Raw genomic sequence first — 21708 nt, 5'->3', positions numbered from 1 at the left:
AGCTCCAGATATTGTAGCCATTTGGGAAGTGAACCAAAAGATAAACGATCTTTCTCTATGTAAATCTGCCTTTCAAATAAAAGTAAAGTCAATCTTTTAATAAAATTAATGAAAAATGTACATTTTAACTTTCAACTTTTAATTTTTTTTTTTTTTTTGAGAAGCAGAGGGACAGAGAACAAGAGAAAGACAGACAAAAGCTTCTATCTGCTGTTCACGCTCCAAATGGCCATAACAGCTGTGGTTGGGACATGTCAGGCTTGGGTCATGCTGAGTGAAGCCAGGAGCTAGAGGCTCAGATCAGGTATCCCAACTGATGACAGGGATCCAGTTACTTGAGTCATCATCTGCTGACTGCAAGAGCATGCATTACATAAGCATCATAGCATAATTTTGATCTGATAACATTCCAACACAAAATAAAAATTCAGAAGTTTAATTTCCCATTCAACCTTTTAAAAAACAATATTTAATTATTTAAAAATCAGAGTTACAGAGAGGAGTGGGTAAGGGGGAGAAGCAGGAAGAGGGAGAAAAACAGAGAAGTCTTTCATCCATTGGTTCACTCCCCAAATGACCAAAGAGCCAGGACTGGCTGAACCAGGCGAAGCCACAAGTCAGGAACTTTCTCCAGGTCTCACACATCTATGCAGGGGCCCAAGCACTTGGGCCACCCATCCTCTGTTGCTTTCCTAGTCAGATTAACAAGGAGTTGGATCAGAAGTGGAGCAATCATGACTCAAACTGGCACCCACATGGCATACTGGCATTGTGGGCAGCAGCTTTACCCACTGTACCATGGGGCTGGCCACTGAAATACATATTTTTAAATTTTGATTCATTCAATAGGCAGGAAGACAGAGGGAGACAGAGGTCGCATCATCTGGTTCTTTCCCCCAAATGTTCATGATTGCCAGGTCTGTGCAAAAGCTAAAACGAGGAAGAACTTAATCCAGGTGACTCATATAAGTGGTTGGAACATAATTACTTGAGCTGTCGGTACTGCCCCTCAAGGTTTGGATCAGTGGGAAACTGGGGGCAGGTATCCTGGAGGCCAGGCACTGTATCATGAGACACGGGCTTCTTAACTGCTAGGCCCAATGCCCAGACCAGAAATATTCTTACACTTGGATCTTGATTTGATAATTTAACAACAACAACAACAAAAAAATCAAGTGTGAATAGAAATATATTATTAAATTATACTGCAATATCTAATATATTTTGTTTGGGTGATTGTTGATTACTATAACAAAATATAAGACTGTAGTAGATAGGAACTATTATCCTTTTTTGAAAAAAAAAAATTTATTTGAAAGGCAGATATACAGAGAGAAAGAATCTTCCAACCACTGGTTCACTCCCCATATGGCTGCTACAAAAACTGGGATGGTCCAAAACTGAGAGCCAGGAGTTTTTGGATCTCCCATAAGAGTTCAGGGCCAAAGGCTTTGGCCCATCCTTTACTGTTCTCCCAGGCAACTACCAGGGAGCTGAATCAGAAGTGGAGTGGCCAGGACACCACAGCTCCAGTCCCAGCCCATTATATTTTTAGGTGGTATGTGTGTAACTGAAACTCAGAAGGACCAACATTTTTTCCCAAATGTGCATCCTCTATAAAGATGTTACAGTCTTTATAGAGCTTTATTTGTTCAAAGGCTAACTAGTTATGATACATGATTTCCAGACTTTGAAATTTTAAGGTTTTCACAGGAGATACAAAGGAAAAACTGTCTCTTTAAAAATAAAATATGCTTTGAATTGTTTGAAACAGGGCTGTTTCTGTCCTGAAATCCTGGTTTTTGTCCTTGCTGTTGAAAAGTTGTCAAAAATATTTTCATTTAAAAAGATCATAACCTATCTTCCCCTTAGAGGATACTTTACAACAAAATTAAACTAGAAAATGTGAAACAGTTAGTATATTGTGGAAATACTTGTACCACATTAATTAAGCCTGTTATTGTCCTTGAAATTAATCATAAATCATACTTGCGTCAGACCAAAAGCATTATTTGAAAGGAATGTTAGGAATCTTAAATTCAAAAGAAATAACTATATTTAGTTGAATAACTAGCTGACTGAAGTTTGTGTTCTTTTTTCGTTAAAGAGGTAATTCATGTTACCTGTGCAAACAAAAATACCAATTACTACTACAAAGATTTTAACTAGCACACAAAGAATAAAAAACAGAAAATAGTACTAATCCCTTCTATATCACTTAATTCTCATGAAAAGTAGGCTCTGCAGATCCTTTTCATGAACGGTAAATCAAGCAGAACAGTAGCTCTTATTACTGTACACATTTTATTGTACACTTTTTAAAATATTTGTGTTTTAAAACATTTCAGTATAAACTCCCTATGTGGCTTTTGTGGTCTTTAAATTTGACAGTGGCTAATGAATTCCAGTAGTTTTAGAATTAGAAGAAATCTTAGAACACATGTTATCTAAACATGTGCTTGGGCTTGGGAAGATTTAATAGCTTACCCAGGATCATATAACTAGTTAGTGATTGCATTCCCATCATGTGAGGATTGCAGATTTCCATTGTGGATTTCCATAGCTCCAGTGTAAAATTCTCCATTGCATGTTGCTTCTAAAAAAAATTTGTAAATGTGATCCAGTTAATATAACAACTAATATAACCAACTAATATATCAGTTAATAGAACAACTAAAAGAAATGAAATTGCTCAATTTCATTATGCCCTTCTAGGTAGGTAATGAGGATCATTGAATTCATTGAAATATGGTTGTCTGCTTCACCTTCACATGCATAAACCATACCTGAGCCCAGGTCCCGTGCTCTTAACATGAGTTTTTACCCAAATCACCCACACAGAATCTCTTCAGCAAGCCTGGGGTGAGCCGGCCTTAGAATATCATTGAGTTTGGAACTGGAAGGAATTGGACCATTTCAGCCAGACAGCTCATTTTCAGACACCCAAGCAAAATAGTTTGGTTTGCCAAAGGAGATGCAAAATTGTAATTCATAACAGAGCTACATTATGAATTCAGGTCTGCTGAGCTCCAGTATATGATGCTTTCACTCTGCCAATTTAATTTTTTATGGTGATGTTTACATAGTTGATCAGGATGGGGAAGGGTTGATGATTAGAAGAAAGTGAATGAGACTACTGTGTCCAAATTTTCTTTTTCTTACTCCTGTATCTGGGGGCAGGAGGTTGATAAGGGTAGAAGCAGCACCCAGTCTCCCAACCATCTTAGTACCTGGGGATGGGGAATGGCCACCTGATGTCTTCCAGGGGCCTGATGTGGAGCATGTTCCAAAGGTTCTACTTCAGTGGTTTCAATAGTTCAGTAATTCTGAAATGCTGTTGATTTTAATGCTCCAAGGATGCGAAAATCCTTCCAAGGTCTACTGGCTAACATAGTCCAACTTAGAGTCTCCATTCACCCAGATATTTGCTGTCAATGCTTGGCTGGGGTAGATAAAAAATTTGTTCTGTCTTCCTTAGAGTCTCCATTCACCCAGATATTTGCTGTCAATGCTTGGCTGGGGTAGATGAACAATTTGTTCTGTCTTCCTTCCTCTGCTATGACACAAGACATCCTCTGCAGGCTCCAATGGACTGCCATATCCTCCATGTGCATCTGGGCATACCATTCACTAGTGACTGAGGTAGCCCAGTTCTGGTATATGCATTCCACAGTCTACAGATCCTGTGCTTCTCCCATGGTTGGAGTTCTGAGTCCAGCAGTTCAATTGGAGCAGATCTCCAAATACACCCCATCTGAGGTGATCCCAGATCTGACTCTTGTGTGTGCTTGCCAGTAAGGGGTCTGGCTAAGTCTGTCACACATATCAGCCTATGCACACTGATGGTTGCAATTGCTGGGTCAATTCTGTCTAGAGCCCCATTTCTTATGCAAACCAATGCATGCAGCGGCCCAGCCCAACCCATCCAACAATGCACTTGGCCCTCATGTAAACCAGCAGCCCCCCAACCCCCATTATGCCCACCCCCAGCCCTGTTTCTTGTGTTTGCCAGTATATGCAGCAGACTAGTCCAGTCAGTCTACATCCCATTCAGCCCTCATACACGCCTAGCTCAACACAACCAACCCCACTATCCAGCCCATACTCATGCCAGCAGGTGCCACCACCTATCTAGCCAGTCCCACTCCCAGCCCTGGTTCTCAACGCTCACCAGTGGGAGTTGCAGCTCATCGGAGAGTTTCCCTGCAGAATCTGCACTCTCCAGATGGTTCTACAGTCTAGCTTGACAGGATTGCCCCCAGTCCCAGCACTTGCCAGCTATTGCTATTACAAATCCCAAACAGCCTACACTTACTCTGGTCCATGCATACACCAGTGGATAACAGTTAGCCCAACCTGGTTCTCCCAGTAACCCAGCTCACATGCAGGCCAACAGGTATGTATTCCTACACTGTGCAGCCTGGCCTGGCCACATCCCTGGTTCTCAATGCTCACCAGTGGGAGCAGTGGCGCAGCAGGGGAGTCCATGCTGCTCCTGTACCAGACTTGCACTCCTCCCCCTAGCTCTCATATGTGTTGGTAGGTGCTGTGGCCCAGTCTGGCATGGCCTGCCATCCCTAGGCATTTTCTAATCGGTACTGTATCCTGGCATGACCCAGTCTGCCTCCAGTTCCAGCTCATGCTGGTGGGTGTGCCAGCTTAATATTTAAAAGGCCAGATACTTTGATGGGAATACTTTCTTACTGTCTGTGAAGTTGGTCACCCAACCAGTTGTCTAACGAACCTCTTGTCTCTCAAAAAAATTAGATAATTTTAGTGTACTAAGACAATAAGAAAAAATAAAGGCTAAAATAAGGCACATTTGCCTCTCTCTGTAGTAAACCACACTGCACAGGGGCTAAGATAGAGCTGCGTTATGCTGCATACTGAATTGTGTTAGTGTTTGATTGGGAACAATGGCAGGGTTCTACTATGTTAGAATCCTTAAGGTTATTCACCCTACAGCTGGCAAGATAAGGAAGTAAACCATCAAAAACAACTGGTTGGCATTCAGTGGACTATTACTGTGATTGTTAACAGTTAGCCTTTCTCCACATACATATAGCAAAGAAAGGGGCAAGAAGACACATAGCTTAGGTTTCTGTTTTGGAACTGGTTTAACATTTGTGTCTCTCTATTTTGTTTTTATTTCTTCTTTTTCAGCATAAAATCATCTCATTGTCTTTTTCTTTATTCACTGCATTTCTTCTCTACCTGTTGTGCTCTGAAATATTGCCTGTTTACTAATAGGAGTAGTTGAAAAATGCCCCTATTTCTTTTGGATTTAATCATGATACACACTCTATGCTTTGCTCTGTAGATTGGCATTAGATGCCTGGTTATGAGCCGCTGACTTGGAAATCGTACTGTTGAATGTACTGTAGTATTCCCACAACCTGACTGGGGACCCCAATTAGAAGTTTGCTTCCAACAACCAAAATTCCTCTGTATTCTGCACTATATAGTACTAGTAAGGCTAGTATGAAGAGCAGATCACAGTGGTTTCCTGCAAATGTGCACATGGTTAATGTTATTTAATGAGCTGCTAGTCAGTCGACTTGACATCAAAATTAAATACTGTTTGCCTCTTGTTAGTGCCATGACTGTTCATCCAAGCCTAATTTGCTCTCTTTTGACTTCTCTGTGAATACAACTTAAAGTCTATGAAACATAATTAAAATGTGTAAACACTCATGGATGTATTTTCATTCCCATTCTTAACCACCTTAATGTTTTATTTGAGAAGTTTTAATTTGAAAAAAAAAAACAGGGAGATTAATCTTTAAGTTCATCATGAAGATCCCCACATATTATGGAAAGAGATAATTTATTTCCAAACATATCTTTCTTCATTAAAACTCGTGAAGATCAACTACTTTCATTTTTACTTTTGTCCTTATTTCCTTTTGAATAGCAAAAATAATTTTTATGATTCAGTTGTTTTTAGGTCACTCTATGAACTTCAGAAATAATTCTAATGTTTAGTTTCTATTTCATTGTATCAATTCCACAGAAACAAATGGCTCTAAGCCATTTGAATGATGTAGATAGAATATCACACAAACTTTAAGTATTAATTATGCAATTATTATGGTAGTAAGATGACAATGTATTTTTTTGTATATATTATTGTTTCCAGGGAGGGCTAGATTGAAAAGAAATTACACCAGCATTGTCCAGTACAACTTCTTCAGGGAATTAAATATTGTATTTCTATAGAGCCTAACTCAGTGGCTGCCATTCTTAAGCTATGGCAAAGTGGCTTGTGTAGTTGAAGAAAGGAATATTTTACTTAAACGCACATAGGCACAAGGAACTTTAAAAGCCATTGCATTGGAAAGTGCTGCTTTGGACTATAACAAATAGAAAGTTATCCTAGTATTTACCAATACTCAATTGAGGAAACATTAGTTTTGGAAACATTTGAGAAGAGGTGAGCAATGAATTATTCTTCAGTTTAAATAAGAATGCCACCAAGCATAGATATTTACTTCTCTTTTAAGTAGCCTAAGTGAAATGAATATCACATTTTTTTTCAAGAAGGAAAATCAAAGGAGAAACCAATATAAACTTCCTGGTGTCTGTATTTATGACAGCATAATAGTGACTTCAATGTCCATAAAATAATGTGCTACTTTACCAAATATGACCTACTTTAAATTTACTAGCCATGTAGAACCAGTTTGGTTTTGACACTTTCTGAAAAGTGTGTTTTTGTTATCCCTACTCTCCATAAGTTTTACTTTTATATGGTAGTGTATAATTAATAGAGCATCTCTGCATAGATCCTTCCTTCCATAAATATTTGCATACTTGTTCCTCTGGGTTAAACATTTAATTCACTGGGTCTAGCTCTTCGGGATTATAGAAGATAATCTATGCATTGTAACATGGTATGATATAGAAAACAGTAATCTCTAGTGAAAGCATAAAGAATGTACTCTCCAGACATCAGTTTGCTGAAGGAAGTGGAATGAACACAATACATGAAAATATGACTGTATTACTTGTGTTTGCCTCCCTTGAAAATTGAAAAAAATATATGTTTTTAATATTTTGTAATTCTGAGCTAAAAAATCAGACCCCATTTTAGTTATATTTGAAATTCTTATCTGCAACTTGACTCATTTTTTAAAGTCATGTAAATAAGTGCTTAGCTAAAAGTCATTATTTAATTGCTGTTGTTGCAGTTGGCTAAGTCTCACCTTTTGCATATGATTTGTCTGAACTTGAGAGCATATCACTTGTAACTGTTTTGAGATTACAGCGTGTGCTGGCTTAGATTCATTTTAACATGAGAATTAAAAATGTCAGTGTTTCATACAAATCTTCATCATTGGAGTCTTATCTCTTAAATATTAAAGAATAATTTTTGTGATGTAGCACAGTTTTATATGTTTAAAGTACAAAGAGTGTTAAGTGGTGACAGACATTATGACTGCTCAAAAACAGGATACTGGCCTGTTGAAAAGCCTTTTTTTATTGTTGCTATATAAATGGGTTTTGAATATGGTGTTAGAGGTCGTATGAATTTTGTTCAGAAGTTAAGATTACAATTAAAGATTACAGTCAAGGGATAATAAAATGTTTTTCAGATTTTCTAATTCTGATAAGAAAATGTACTATTAATTCTGATAACATAATATTAGAAATTAAAGGATTTTTTAATTGTTAAAATATGATACAGAATCCCTATAACTCAAATTTATCCAAACCTTAACTCTTTAAGCCATTTTTTCAGTCCCTTACAGCTATTTATTTTCACAGTTATTCTACAGAATTTTTATGAGACAATATATTAACATGTTTTATGTGTTTTTTAAATACATTCACACTCAAATTGGTGATGCTTTGGTGACAGGTCCAAGCTGATTTTGCTCTGCCGTTTGGTCTTTTACACACATTAGTACCTCTGACACTGTATATTTTTCCTAAAACTTCATTTTCTGCGTCTGGAAACTAAAAACTTATATGACTTTTAAAAGAAGGAATTTGTTTGGTGAAATAAGGAATAATTATGGCTCTCAATGAGCCAGAGTACACTGGTTTGTACACTGAAGTCTTCATTTAGATATTCATATGCTAAAAAAGAAATTTGAAAACCAACAAATCTATGCTGAAGCTAATTTAGTTCCATAAAAGGCAGATATCACTTCTGCACTTAGAATGGTGAATGCTTCAAGTTTTGCTAATGTTGTTAGAGCAGTGCAATGACGATGACCATGTGTGAAACATATGAAATATATATTTGGATAGTCTTAATAGGTCTGTTTCACGTGATTCAAGAATTTTGGCACTCAGAAAATACTATTATCTATAAATTTGTACCAGCATATTTTTAAATTTTTTAAAGTGATTTGACAATTGCTAGCTAAAACAGCAATACCCAGGATTTGTTCATACTGAGAAATGGGTCCATGAAGATAGGTTGCATTTTTTGTCTTGGTCTCTTTAGAAGTTTTTCTAATAAACAGGGTTTTATTTTTAATTACCCAGTTAGCCTATGTAATTGTACCATAAAATTAAAAATAAAATAGAAAAAAAGAGGAAGCAAACATGGAAAAAAAATTACCCAGTATCATACTCTTTGTGATCTGGAGCAACCCTAAAATGCTAAGAGTATAGATTCAAATATGTGGTAAAGGAACCCTCCAAAAAGGAAAATTGATAATAATGTTAGGATATACCACTGAAAATTAGGTGTCCCTCTGCTTTTTGAAACAGAACAGAGTAAGAAAACCATCTCTATCTGGTTAGTGCCTCCTGGATACCTACATATGTAGGTCATCTCAAAGAATCAAGAAATACTCCTGCCTAAATATTCTATAAGCATGGAAAATGTCTCTCTTTTTATTTGCCAACGTAAGATGTTCTTGCTAAGGGACGTATAATTGCATGCTAATTCTTGAAAAGGTTAAACTTATTTAATTCAGGAAGATAAGTCCAAGCTTTCAAGGTCTAACTTTTCTTGTAAGGGTGGCTGAGTAGTAAATTTTGGCTGAGGACTTTACTCTGATTATACCTTTCTGTAAGCATGATTAAATAGTGAATATTGCCTGGGGATTTTAATCTGGTTGTATACCTCTACACAAGAGGAGCATGGCTAACAATATTTTAAAGATAGACTGTTGAATACAGCCAAGTTGATCGAAAATGATTCCTACTTCTTTATTTCCCATAAATATCCCTACACCAACCCCAGGCTGAGAAGAACGTCTTCCTACGCGTAATAGTCATGCATTGTTAGTCATCCAGTTCGTTTTTTTCTGCAGTACAAATGTCTTATTACTGCAAAACGATAAAACTAAGTAAGGTATGGTACTGAGAACAATATTGACAGAAAAGTTAGATCATAAGGGAAGATGATTTAAGAGGGTTTCATCAAAATTGTGTGTATTTCTTTTACACAAAGTAATCCAGAGATTGAAAAATATTTGCTGCTGATGTCAGAGTAAACTGAATGGGGAGGGGGAAATGCTAAGGAGAGGAAATGAGCGTGTGAGACAATATGAAGCAATTATGAAGCTCTGCCCAAAAAAGGAATTTAAATTAAAATTTGTTTGTAATCTACAGCCACTTTGCAGAAATAGTTTTGAGTACATTAAATTCATTTATACTTTAATATAGGGTGTGAAGCTCTTTATTGCAAGGCATAACAAAGGTGATGAATTTCTCAACTCTGTGTTCTGAATAGAATTACTGTGACTTCTTACTTTTTTTGTAAGGTATTAAAATCATTTGGGGCTTATTAAATTCGGGTCCTCTTAACCTTGCTGGTTTTAGTAGTCTATATGCTGTAATTTAGATTTCTAATTTGGTCAAGTTTCCTTAGAAAAGTCACTCAAATATTAGCCTGAGTTCTGCAACAATAAGGCATAAATGCTCTTCTGCTCCTTGAAAATAGTGTTTCTATCTGTTTAACTTGTATATAATGCACTAGGTTCGGTAAATACTTAGTAGTATTAGAGAAAATTAATATTCAATCTTCTATAATCCTTTCAAATCACAATCTGTAGGATTTTGAAAAGTAATTGTTCCTAAAAATCCCTTGTAACAGGATACATATGTAACGAGATATACTTTAATTTTTTTATTCTGAAGCTTTTATTTTTTGCTAATTCTTTCATGTTTCTTTCATGTTTCCCATACACAACACTGGACTAAGTACCCCTCTGCTATATTATGCTCAGTTCTGCAGGAGGTTATCATCCTGGGAACAGTAACTTCCTCTCTGTCAAGTCTATACACAAGGCATCCATCCTACTCCTTTTACTGAAAACCTTGACTCCTCTGCTCTGACATGAGCTCTTAGTTCTTCAAGCCAGCTGTCTTCACTCTGGGTTCACAAGCCTGGACTTCAATCTTTCACCAGTTTAGTTTTCTTTGTATTGAACACCTGAGTTCCCTGTAGAGAGGGTCTCAGACTGCTGAGAAAGATTACATCAAATGCCTTGGTTTGTCTTCTACCATGCATCACATGTCGTGTCTCAGTTCTTGGTATTTCTCACGCTCTGCTTTCTCTGGTACCACCAAAAAAAAAAAAAACCCACTTCCGATCAGTTCTCACATTCCAGCATAACCAAAATGTTTATGGCTGTATGAGAGATTTGATGTGGTTCTTGCTGACCGTGTGTCACAGTCTTCACAGCAGTGCTTCCCCTTTGTTCTCAAGCCTTCATGCAAAGTAGGCTCCTGGGAAATGATTTACTTCCCATTAACAAGTTGTTTTTGACCTGTGTATCTTGGAATTTCTTCTGTATTTTTCTCTTCCTTCCCCTCGTTCCATCATGTAGTTCTCTCAAGAGGAAAAAAATTTTTTTTATTTCCTAATTTATTTAGCACATTTTTCATCAGTGTTTCCAGTTAGCATTTGCAACTTCAAACCTCTCCACTGTGTGAAATTCACTGCATGAAATCATATACAGATATTGCACTGTGCCAAATAGAGACTACCTAATAGCTCCCCTTTATTGACTTATTAAAACCCTCACATTTCTTTTTTTTTAATAAAAAAGACTGTTTCTTTATTTGCAAGTCAGAGGACACAAAGAGAAAGAGAGGTCTTCCATCTACTAGTTCACTCCCCATTTGGCCTCAGTAATCAGTGCTGAACCAGCCAAAGCCAGGAGCCAGCGTCTTGATCTGAGTCTCTCACATGAATGGCAAGTGCAAAAAAACATCTGGGCCATCTTCTCATATTTCTCCCAAGCCATAAAAGGATCAGCTGCAATACCAACCAGCACCCAAATAAGGTCTTGGTGTCATAGGCTGGCACTTTACCCAATATTCCACAATATCAGCCCTATCAAATTTATCTTTTGAAATAATATTTATTTATTTATTTAAAGGGATAGTATGTTCTCATCTTCTCAACCTCTTACCATCCAATCTTTCCAATTATATTTATGAATTAACCTCTGAACAAACCATAGTGTTTGAACACAACCCAGGCAATGATGAATTAGAGTTTTGTTTGATTTGTGTGGAATTGATAATGAATTTGCTTTCAAATGTTTTTGTTTTGATTCTTTCAGAACCAGTTCGAAGATACAAAACTTTTCAATATGATATCTTTAGTACTTCCAGTGAAAGTCCATCTATTATTTCCTCTGAAACAGACTTCAGACAAGGTGAGCAGCATCTCCGACAAACACAATATTTTTCTTTATTTGAGAAACAGAGCTCCTACCTCTCTGTTCACTCCCTGAATATCCACAAAGACTGGGGGTTGGGTCAGGGGAAAGCCAGAAGTCAAGAACTCAACCCAAGTCCCACACCTGAATGTCAGAATACCAGTTCCTTGAGCCATCACTACTGTCTCCTGCAGTAACAAGAAGCAGGAGGCAGGAGCCGAAGCCGAGTGTCAAACTCAGGTACTCTGGCAGGAGATACAGGTTTCCTAACAGGTGAAAATAAGCCACAGCTTTGTTAGATAGCCATGATTGCTTTAGCACTGAAATAAGTTGTCAAAGAGAATAATTCTACACAAAATGTTTAAACTGTAAAACGCTGTTCCTATTCATTTGATAGTGTTATGGGAGCTTAATAGCAATTTAATCAAATGACAATGCCTTAAAAATATACGACTCTCTTGAAAGAGTTTAAAAACCTTATGTCATGAATTTGGTTATGTGGATATGATTTCACAAATGTTTGTTAAATACTTGAGTTTTAAGTAAGATTACTATCATATTTTTATAAGCTGTACTATCATTCTTTTTCTATTCACAATTAGTAAGAAGAAGTGAAGTTTCAAAGAGATTCGAATCTGGCAGTGGTCTCTCAGGGGTAGATGAAACCCCAAATCAGTGCCAGAAACCAAGGTATGTTATATAAAAGAGTAATAATTTAGGATATTTTCAGGAACTGATATTTATATTTATATTTCCTCCATTAGAATCAAACAGAGCTTTTTTGTTATCCTTTCTTTTATTTTTCCATTTCCACTTTTTCCTTTACCTTAATTCCTTTTCTCAAAAATTCATCCAATTATATGAATTACAAGGTAGTAGAATCGTTGAAAGCCAGTATTGATTATTTCAACTTTGTGTTTGATTCTTTTAAATTGTCACTGCACAATGGATGGAAAGTGAAGGCATGGCATCAAAAGTTCATAGGAAGATAGTAAACTTGATTTCTAACAGAAAAGTTTTTCCTTTGACAGGCTGGAGCAGGCTTAGCCAGCAGGTTCTCAACGAGCATTTGTTCATTGGTTGCCAAAAAGTTAGGCTACTACTAAGTAACTTATTATGTAGAAAGTTAATTATTCGTTTTATCTTTCCCATCTTAAGAGAAGTTATCTGGTATTCTTGTAAGGCCTGATTTGGGCTGTTTAGAGTTCATTCTCACACTGAAATACTCAGAAAATTTCTTCCCAGGACTTAGTTCTATTCTCGTGCAATGCTTAGGATGATGTAGTATAGCCGAGTATTCACTGTGTTTGAACTGAAAGATGGCAAGTCAGGAGCGAATAGACTGATATCTGTCCTTCTTACATGCATTCAAATCCCTTGCAGGAACAAAGCTCCCATGAATGCCAGTCATGTATTTCACATTTGTAAGCTATATTAAAGCCAGAGGTTGCTTCAAAAAAATTTCCCAATGAGTGCTTTTTTTAAAAAAAAATATTTATTTTATTTCTATTGGAAAGGCAGATATACAGAGAGGAGGAGAGACACAGAGGAAGATCTTCCCTCCGATGGCTCACTCCCAAAGTGACTGCAACAGCTGGAATTGGGCCAATCCGAAGCCAGGAGCCTAGCGCTCTTCCAGGTCACCCACACAGGTGCAGGGTCTTAAGGCGTTGGGCCATCCTCAACTGCTTTCCCAGACCACAGGCAGGGAGCTGGATGGGAAGCAGGGCCACCGAAATTAGAACCGGTGCCCATATGGGATCCCGGAGCATCCAAGCGAGGACTTTAACCACTGCGCTATCGCATCAGGCCCCAATGAGTGCTTTTAAATCCAGCTACTCAGTTTAAATGTAACCTGAGGCATAAGAATTATTTGAAAATCAACAAAAAGGTAAATCTGCGCCTGAGCCAACAGTTTTGAGTAAAACGAGCACACTGCGAGAAGAAGAACAATAAGAAATCAATTCAGAATTATGCTAAATTCTGCTGAATTCAGTAGTGGAGCACAAACAGGAGATTAGAATCACTTTGCATTACAGAACCATCTGGGTTATGGTATTAATAAGAGTCATGTTCAATGTGTGATACCTATTATAAAATGTTATTCTTTAAATGCCCATGGTTGATGAGTGTCAGTTACTCATCAAGAAAGCTTTTCCTTAAAAAAAAAAGTCACTCTTTCCTACCTAATTAGGAGAAAACCTATGAATAGTTAATATTGTATCCTTTTTAAGTTGGCAAAATTCAGTAGAGATAATGACTGGAAGAACTATTGGGATTATGTGTTCATAACTAATTTATAGCCAATCTGTTTTTCATTTTATATAGACAAAATTATATCATTTTATAAAGTATTTCCATTTTCTTAATAAGGAATATCAAAAGTAACAATTTGTTAAAAACACCTGTTTAGTTTTATTTGAAAGGCAGAGTTAAAGGAGTTCAGTCCCGAAATGGACACAGTGGCCAAAGCTGAGCCAGTCCACTGCTGGCAGGTTTCCTCTGGGTCTCCCACGTGGGAGCAGGAGGCCTCATGGGCCATCCTGCACTGCTTTCTAAGACACATTAGCAGGGAGCTGGATTGGAGCGGGAGCAGCCAGCACTCAGTCCATATGAGTTGCTGGTGCTGCAGACAGAGGCCTAGCCTCATATGCCAAGATGAATTTAATCTTGTTTCCCAGTTAGTGTAGAGAAAAAAAACCCACAGTTTGAATTAGCCATAGGTACCAGAAGGAAAAAAAAGCAATAATTCAAGATGAACTAGACCATTGGGTATACATGCTTGTTCTATAACTAGTCCTATCTTTTCATCTTTTTTTCTGTCCCACAGAAATATACATGAACTTAAATAATATCTGAACTCCTTAGTCAAGTGCACAGTTTTCTGAACACAGACAGAAAGGCACTTAATGTGCTGGTACACAGGCAGGAGATCGTGTCTGGTTCTTGAGGTCGCATGTTTGTCAGAACTGTAAATACTGCTATATTTGTATATTCTGTGTGCTTCTGCACAAAAATTTCTATTCTACCCCTTTTAGATATAATGAAATGGAAAGACAGATCCAGACAGTGCCATTGATGTGTATCCTGCAGCATAGGGGAAGATTAGCAGGAAATTATGACTCAGATGAAGAAGCATGAGTAATTGGGGAATTCTGAGTTATCAAAAGTGTCTTTCAGTGACAAAAAAAGGATCTTCAAAGCTGCACATATAAGCCTTTTTTATGTGTTCAGTTTTGAAGTGTAGTTTTTACATAATACATTCCTACTGCTTCTGGTCCTATCTGCTTGTTGGGGTGATCTTTATTTCTGATTCTGAACAAGCATTTATTCATTTCTCCATGACACAGAGTTTCTGAATCTTTGGTTTGTTTTTGTTTTCTGTCTCGCAACCCTTTTAATGCTTACAGAAACTTCAAGCAGGCATTGTGATGGGAGACAGAAAATGTCAATCATCTTTGCTACACTGGGTACCTGTGGTGTAATTTGAGCAATAAAGTTGATATATTTAGAGAAGTGCCAGGTTTGAGTTAAAATGTATAGATTCGAATTATTATTATCCTTGCTCCTTTCACCATTGAGAGTGAACATAAAATTATATTCAAACATTCACTCAACAAATAACTGATTAGCTACCATGTACTAGAAATTTTTAGGTGTTAGAGTTAACAACAAAGGAAAGATCCTTTGAGAGAATGACAGATAGAGCTGGCTGGTAAACAAAATGTCATCCAAGTTCTGTTTACATAGATGGTAGGATCATAGAAAAATCTTTCTTGTGGGGTGACTTAGAACAGCTAGTAAAAATGAATGATCTGTGCAGATAACAGCAGAGTGTTCCAGACAAAGAGTATAACAAGTAGGTGAGTAGGAAAGATGTGTTGCATGTTAGATGGATAGCAAGAACAATGTGACTACAAATGAGTGAAGGCCATCATGGATGGCAACCAAGTAACCAGGACTCAAATCAGGTCAGAAGGTAAGGTGAGTACCATAGGTGTTATTCTAAGTGTAATGGGAAGCCATTGAATGAATGATTGAAAGCACAGAGAGCCATGAACTAATTTACATAGTAATAGGATTACACTGGTCTATTCTGTGATGAACAGATTGTAGGAGCAAAAGAAAGGTTTTAGAGGAACTGGAGTTAAAGAATTACAGAAATTACACAGAGTATGGAAGGATACAACTAGAAAATTTAGGAGGTAACTTGATTATGGTTTAAAAACCAGTGAAACCATGGGAATAGGTTGTGGGTTGAGGTGGCGAAGAGACCAGAGTGGCAGGAGACTCCTCAGTCCATACCTCAACACCATGGATGATGACAGGAGGGATAGTAGAGAAAAAGACTGAATCTGACACTTGAATGTTTAATTAGTAAGGGGGGTGGAAGTGGCTGATTGGACAATAAATGTATATATGGTAAAATAAATTAATTGATGTTATGCTTTCGTGGAATGAGCTTGAGAGAATATGGGCATTACTAAGAAAGTGTTCAGCAGTGGTTTAAAAGTTTAAAAGAAATTTTCAGAAAAATCTCATCCTCTGGACCCAGCACGGTAGCCGTGCAGCTAAAGTCCTTGCCTTGCACGCACCGGGATCCCATATGGGCACCAGTTCTAATCCTGGCAGCCCCACTTCCCATCCAGCTCCCTGCTTGTGGCGTGAGAAAGCAATGGAGGATAGCCCAAAGCCTTGGGACCCTGCAACTGTGTGGGAGACCTGGAAGAGGCTCTGGGTTCCTAGCTTTGGATCAGCTCAGCTCCAGCTGTTGCAGTCGCTTGGGAAGTAAATCATTGGAGGGAAGATCTTCCTCTGTGTCTCTCCTCCTCTCTGTATATCTGCCTTTCCAATAAAAATAAAACAAACCTTTAAAAAAACTCATCCTTCTCCCAAGGACCAATGTACAAGGCCTGTGAGAATAAAACAGCCTGTATGTAAATCAGACAAAGCAGTCTCCAGAGATGCTTTATTGTTCAGAAAAAAAGAAAGAGGATAAAATTTAACTGTTAAAAATAGAACAGTAGTAGAGCAATACTTCAGAAATGCGACTAGGTGCCCTGGCTTTTAACCAAAGAATATTGCAGACAACAAATATGTGATGTTTGCAGCCCTGGCTTGGTGCCCTGCAATTTAATTCATCTCTGACACTAAATACTTAAATAGTCCTCAATCCCACAGTTTAAGCAGTCAGTCCCACAACATCACCCCCACTTTAGATGTCATTTGAGGGTCCCAGCTCTCCCGTACTGTTCTAATCAGCCAGCTACAAATCAGATGGTTCCTTTCACCTTTTTCTGGGGTTCGATAATTTTCTAGAACGACTTAAGAGATGTTATAGAAATTTTATCCTAAAGATATAACCAGTTATCAATCCAATATCCAGCCTTTCTCCTTCCCCTCAAGATTGCAGGGAGGGAGGCCCAAAAGCTCTAGGTTGCTTAACACAGTTTGGTGTTTCTGGGACCAGCCCCTGCCTGAAACCATTGAGGGTACCATCTGGTGTTTCCTCATTTGAGGCTCTTTTCACCCACCAAGTTACAAGAAGTTTAGAAGCTCTGTACCAGGAACCTGGGTCAAAAGCAAAATATTAGAGCAATAGATTATCTTATCACCTGTTACATTTCAGGAAACAAAATCTTTAAGAACTCTGTTAGGAGTCAGGGACAAAAATCAAAATCAAAACATGTGTGTATAATATACATATCTTATATATTATAACCAAATACATAATGTACTACATATTTTATGCCACACGATCTAATACAAACAATTATTCTCAAATTTAAAAAAAAAAACTTTAAAATCTTGAACCTTGATTTTAACGTGGAAGTTCCTCTAGCCTTAAAGCAATTGTTTTCTTTCCAACCCTTACTTTTCTCCCTTTTTCAATAGCAGACAATACGAAACACCCCTTGAAGGCAACTTAATTAATCAAGACATCATGCTAAAACGGCAAGAAGAAGAAATGATGCAACTGCAAGCCAGAATGGCCCTCAGACAGTCTCGGTTGAGCCTGTACCCAGGAGACACAATCAAAGCTTCCATGCTTGACATCACCAGAGACCCATTAAGAGAGATTGCCTTAGAAACAGCCATGACCCAAAGAAAACTGAGGGTAATTTGATTTTCAGGTTATGACATCTATAATTGCTCTCACTGGGAGCTGTTGAATAAAAAATTGCCTTACGTGTGCTAAAGTTACAAATTCCATGTTAGTTTACAGTGGGATTGGATACCTTGTTGATTGATATTAAAAAAAAATACTTAGCTGTCTCCATTCTTTTAAGATTTTTTTTAATATTAAGTAATGTATTATTATTCCATTTGAAATGGAAAGTTCAAGGTTTGTTCAAGTAGCTCAAGAGTGTTATCAAGTTCATTCTACCTTTCTGGTCTACCATTTTCAGAATTTTGGCAAAAACCTGCTTGTATAATTGAAAGATGCCTACATTCACACCAGACATCACAAAAAGTTGTCACATTACAATATCCAAAGACAGGAAGAAATTAATCTGTGCCTTGTAACTTGCAGGGAATAGTATTATAGGGATATTCTACTAGTTGGGCTATATTTTTCCTTCAACACATAACCTTGAGTGTATTTTTACTAACGTAAGTTCGAAATAAACGTAGTTGCCTCTTGTAAAATACCTTGAATATTTTACAACTCCTGTATTATTGTAGTGGTTACCAAGTACTCCATTAGATAGATGACTCTTCTGTGTACTCTAAGTTCTTTAATCAGTTTATAATTTGTGAGTATTTAACGTGTTCCTCATGACCTTGCTGTCGTTGCTGAAAACAGTGGTTTGGTGAGCATCCCAAAGCCATTTGCAGGTAACTTCTTGCTCCAACAGAATGGCCAAGTCAAAGTTACAGAGCTTTTAACACATTGGACACATATTTCCTTTAAAAAACCGACCAACATTCAAAACTCAGTATGTTTCCGCTGCTCATGGTTGTATCACCCTACTTTTACCTATTCTGAAAATTATCACCCATTTCTATTCTCACCTGCTTTTAATATTACCTTAAAATGATTGTTCAAAATCCAGTAGGTAATAGTAAACTTGTTATAACTTAGAATGAATTATTTTTTCCTTTTTGGTACTGTATTTTGGAAGTATATTGCTCTATTTTGGTTTTAGACTGAGTCTGTTGCTTTAAATTATATTAACACATTTTTTTTGTGCTCTGAAGTTGATAGGATTCAAACTTCTTGTTCTGTTCTAAGGAGAAGGTAATATTGTACGATGAAAATTGCATTGCACTCCCAGTTGGAAGACATGAATTGTATTCCTGAAAAGGGGTGCTAGTATTTGGAAAAATAACCTCAAAGTTGAATTCATTTTCTCTCCCAAAGGTTACATTTTTTTTTAAGTTTTTCCACTCTTTTCCTTTTGGTCCAGACACATTTTAGCTTGTTCATGAGCTGGTTGATTTTTGTTAGATTCTGTGTGTCTCGTGATAGACTTTTTTTTCCTACTTTATTTTCATTCTTGTTTAAAATCTGTTCTATTGGTTCACTGACTACCAACAAACCCTTAATGTTAAACTTTTACTTAAATGATGCCTATCATGTGTTCTACACTTGGTTAGTTAGATAGAATTCCCACTACAGACAGCTAGACAAGCTGCACAAGCAAATGCAGATGCCAACAAAAACAAAACCTCCGTAACCTAGTAATCCAAATAAACACACACACACAGGCCTATCTCTGGTCTCAAGATCACCCTTGTGTTCATTTAATGTTTTACCCATGATCTTTCAGTCCTTGCTTAGTCCTACTCCAGCTCAGAGTCCAACTTGTTTTCAGTTATCTCCTAAACCAGTTTTCCTTACTTGGCTCTCAGTCCTGAATAAACAAGAGGAAATCAGGGAGGGAGAAAAATCATTTGAGAAGCAGTAAATACAGACTACAGACTACTTTGCCTTTCTCTGGAGTCCTTCGCCCCATGGTTTGCTGAGATGCTTATGACTTATTCTATCATAGACTACATGAAATCCATATTATGTCTTGCTGTCACTCAACAAAACAAAAAAGACACAGAGTCTCATCATTTCAAAAACATGATTTCTTATGTGTCTGTAGATTTTTTAGGCAATAAGAAAATGCCTTTTAACTATGACTCATTTTAAATTGATGATCATCCTCTGAAACCATGATAATCTCTTCAGTTATTCACACAAGTAGTGTTAAGCCTACTCTTTAATGAGCTGGGTACCTCATGTATTGCTTAAATAATTTAAGCTTCTTCATGTTTGTGAGGGCATGAGCCTATCTGGAGACAGTACAATGAAAACCCTGTAAGACACTATCAGATAAGGCATATGCTTGGTATCACTGGTAGAAAACTAAGATGAGAGGAACTTTCTGTTAAAACTTAAAGATCTATTTCATTCCCATTTTCAAAAAAGTCCCATGTCTTCTTTATTGAAGGTTTCCGCATTTGTTTTAGGTGACCTGGTTATTAACTGTAACCTCATATGTAATTCATTACAATTATATTATTTTCCTCTCATGAGACATCTAGAATGAAATTATTCTGATTCTACTTATGTGATCTTTCAGAATTTCTTTGGCCCCGAATTTGTGAAAATGACAATTGAACCATATGTATGTTTGGATTTGCCACGTTCTATCCTTGTAAGTAATAAAAACCATTTTGTGTCACTCTTGGGAAATAGTTCAGGAATGTTATTTTAAAAACCAGTAAAAACTCTTACAATGCTTGTTTTAATAAAGCCTTTTTTTTTTCTCCTTTGTAGACCAAGAAAGGAAAGAATGAGGACAACAGAAGAAAAGTAAACATAATGCTTTTGAGTGGGCAGAGACTGGAACTAACCTGTGATACGAAAACTATATGTAAAGATGTGTTTGATATGGTTGTGGCTCATATCGGCTTAGTGGAGCACCATTTGTTCGCTTTAGCTACCCTTAAAGGTACCAAAACATTTTGAATTCAGAGTAGGCTATGGAAATTTTGCTTCTGTGACTGTCATCATCATCGTCTTCTTTTTAAGGATTTATTTTGCTTATTTGTAAAACAGAATTACAGATAGAGACATAGATCGTCCATCACCTGGTTCATTCTCTAAATGGCCACAAAAGCCAGGGCTGGAGCAAGCCAAAGCCAGGAGCCTGGAATTCCATCCAGGTCTCCCAAATGAATGGCAGAGGTAAAGGAGTTGGACCATTTTCTGCTGCCTTTAAAAGCACATTAGGAAGGAACTGGATCAGAAGTGGAGCAGCTGGGTCTTGAACCAGAACCAATGTGACATAATAGCATCCATTGCCACAGCAACAGCTTAACATGCTGTGCTATAAAGCCAGCCCCTCTGTACCCATTTTCATGTCCAACCTCATTTGGGAAAATTGAACAAATAAGTACTGAGGAGTCAAAATGAGTTAGGAACGCCCTTCCTTCTCCCTACCATGTACACTGTTTTTATAGCTATGTTTATTTGACATCTTCTATATCTGATAGTGAAGGTTTATCTTTGGGTATGATTATATCAAAGTAACCTTCAATTATTCTATTTTAGGGACTATTTTATATGTTAACTACATATATATGCATTCATTGTAGAAATTAGTATTTGAATATGATTCTGAATATGTAACTGGACTTGTATATGAATTTCAGTGTCAGTTTCTTTTGCCTGTAATTCTAAAGGCATGAAATATCACTTTTAAAAGTTACTGGTTGATGATTGAAATAGAGTCATATCCCATCTTCTCTGAGCTCCATGATGTTTATAACTAGACCCACCTCAGAGTGCCCCAGTGGAGCTCTCTATTGGAGTTGTGACAGCTTTCAGAGGCTCTTGGAAGTTGATCTTATCTCTTTAAGTATTCAATATACTTCAACATTTCAGATTCCTGTTTAACTCAAAATTTAATTTTTAAGTTTTAGAAAACAAAACACTGTAACTGATAATTGAAAGATAAAATTAGTCTTAAAAGTCTACAAAATTATGACCATATCTTTGTTATTTCAAAATAAATGTTTCCTTCAATATAACTCTTTAAATTATTTTTTAAAGATTTATTTGTTCTTTATGTGAAAG

General features: G+C 37.0%; 1 protein-coding gene across 1 annotated transcript in view; it reads left to right on the top strand.

Annotated features, from left to right (window-relative positions):
* The window catches only part of PTPN13 (protein tyrosine phosphatase non-receptor type 13), a 143456-nt gene that overhangs the window by 48673 nt on the left and 73075 nt on the right, over positions 1-21708 (top strand). Inside the window, exons 7-11 of the mRNA XM_040966961.1 lie at positions 11535-11630; positions 12236-12323; positions 17529-17751; positions 20210-20284; positions 20407-20581. Coding sequence (XP_040822895.1) covers positions 11535-11630; positions 12236-12323; positions 17529-17751; positions 20210-20284; positions 20407-20581 — 657 coding nt within the window. The remainder of the gene's footprint in view (positions 1-11534; positions 11631-12235; positions 12324-17528; positions 17752-20209; positions 20285-20406; positions 20582-21708) is intronic.

Source organism: Ochotona curzoniae, unplaced genomic scaffold (assembly GCF_017591425.1).
Source record: "Ochotona curzoniae isolate NIBS_2020 unplaced genomic scaffold, NIBS_Ocur_1.0 scaffold_4506, whole genome shotgun sequence".
NCBI classification, from domain to species: Eukaryota; Metazoa; Chordata; class Mammalia; order Lagomorpha; family Ochotonidae; genus Ochotona; species Ochotona curzoniae.
This window is presented reverse-complemented; position numbering and strand designations above follow the sequence as displayed.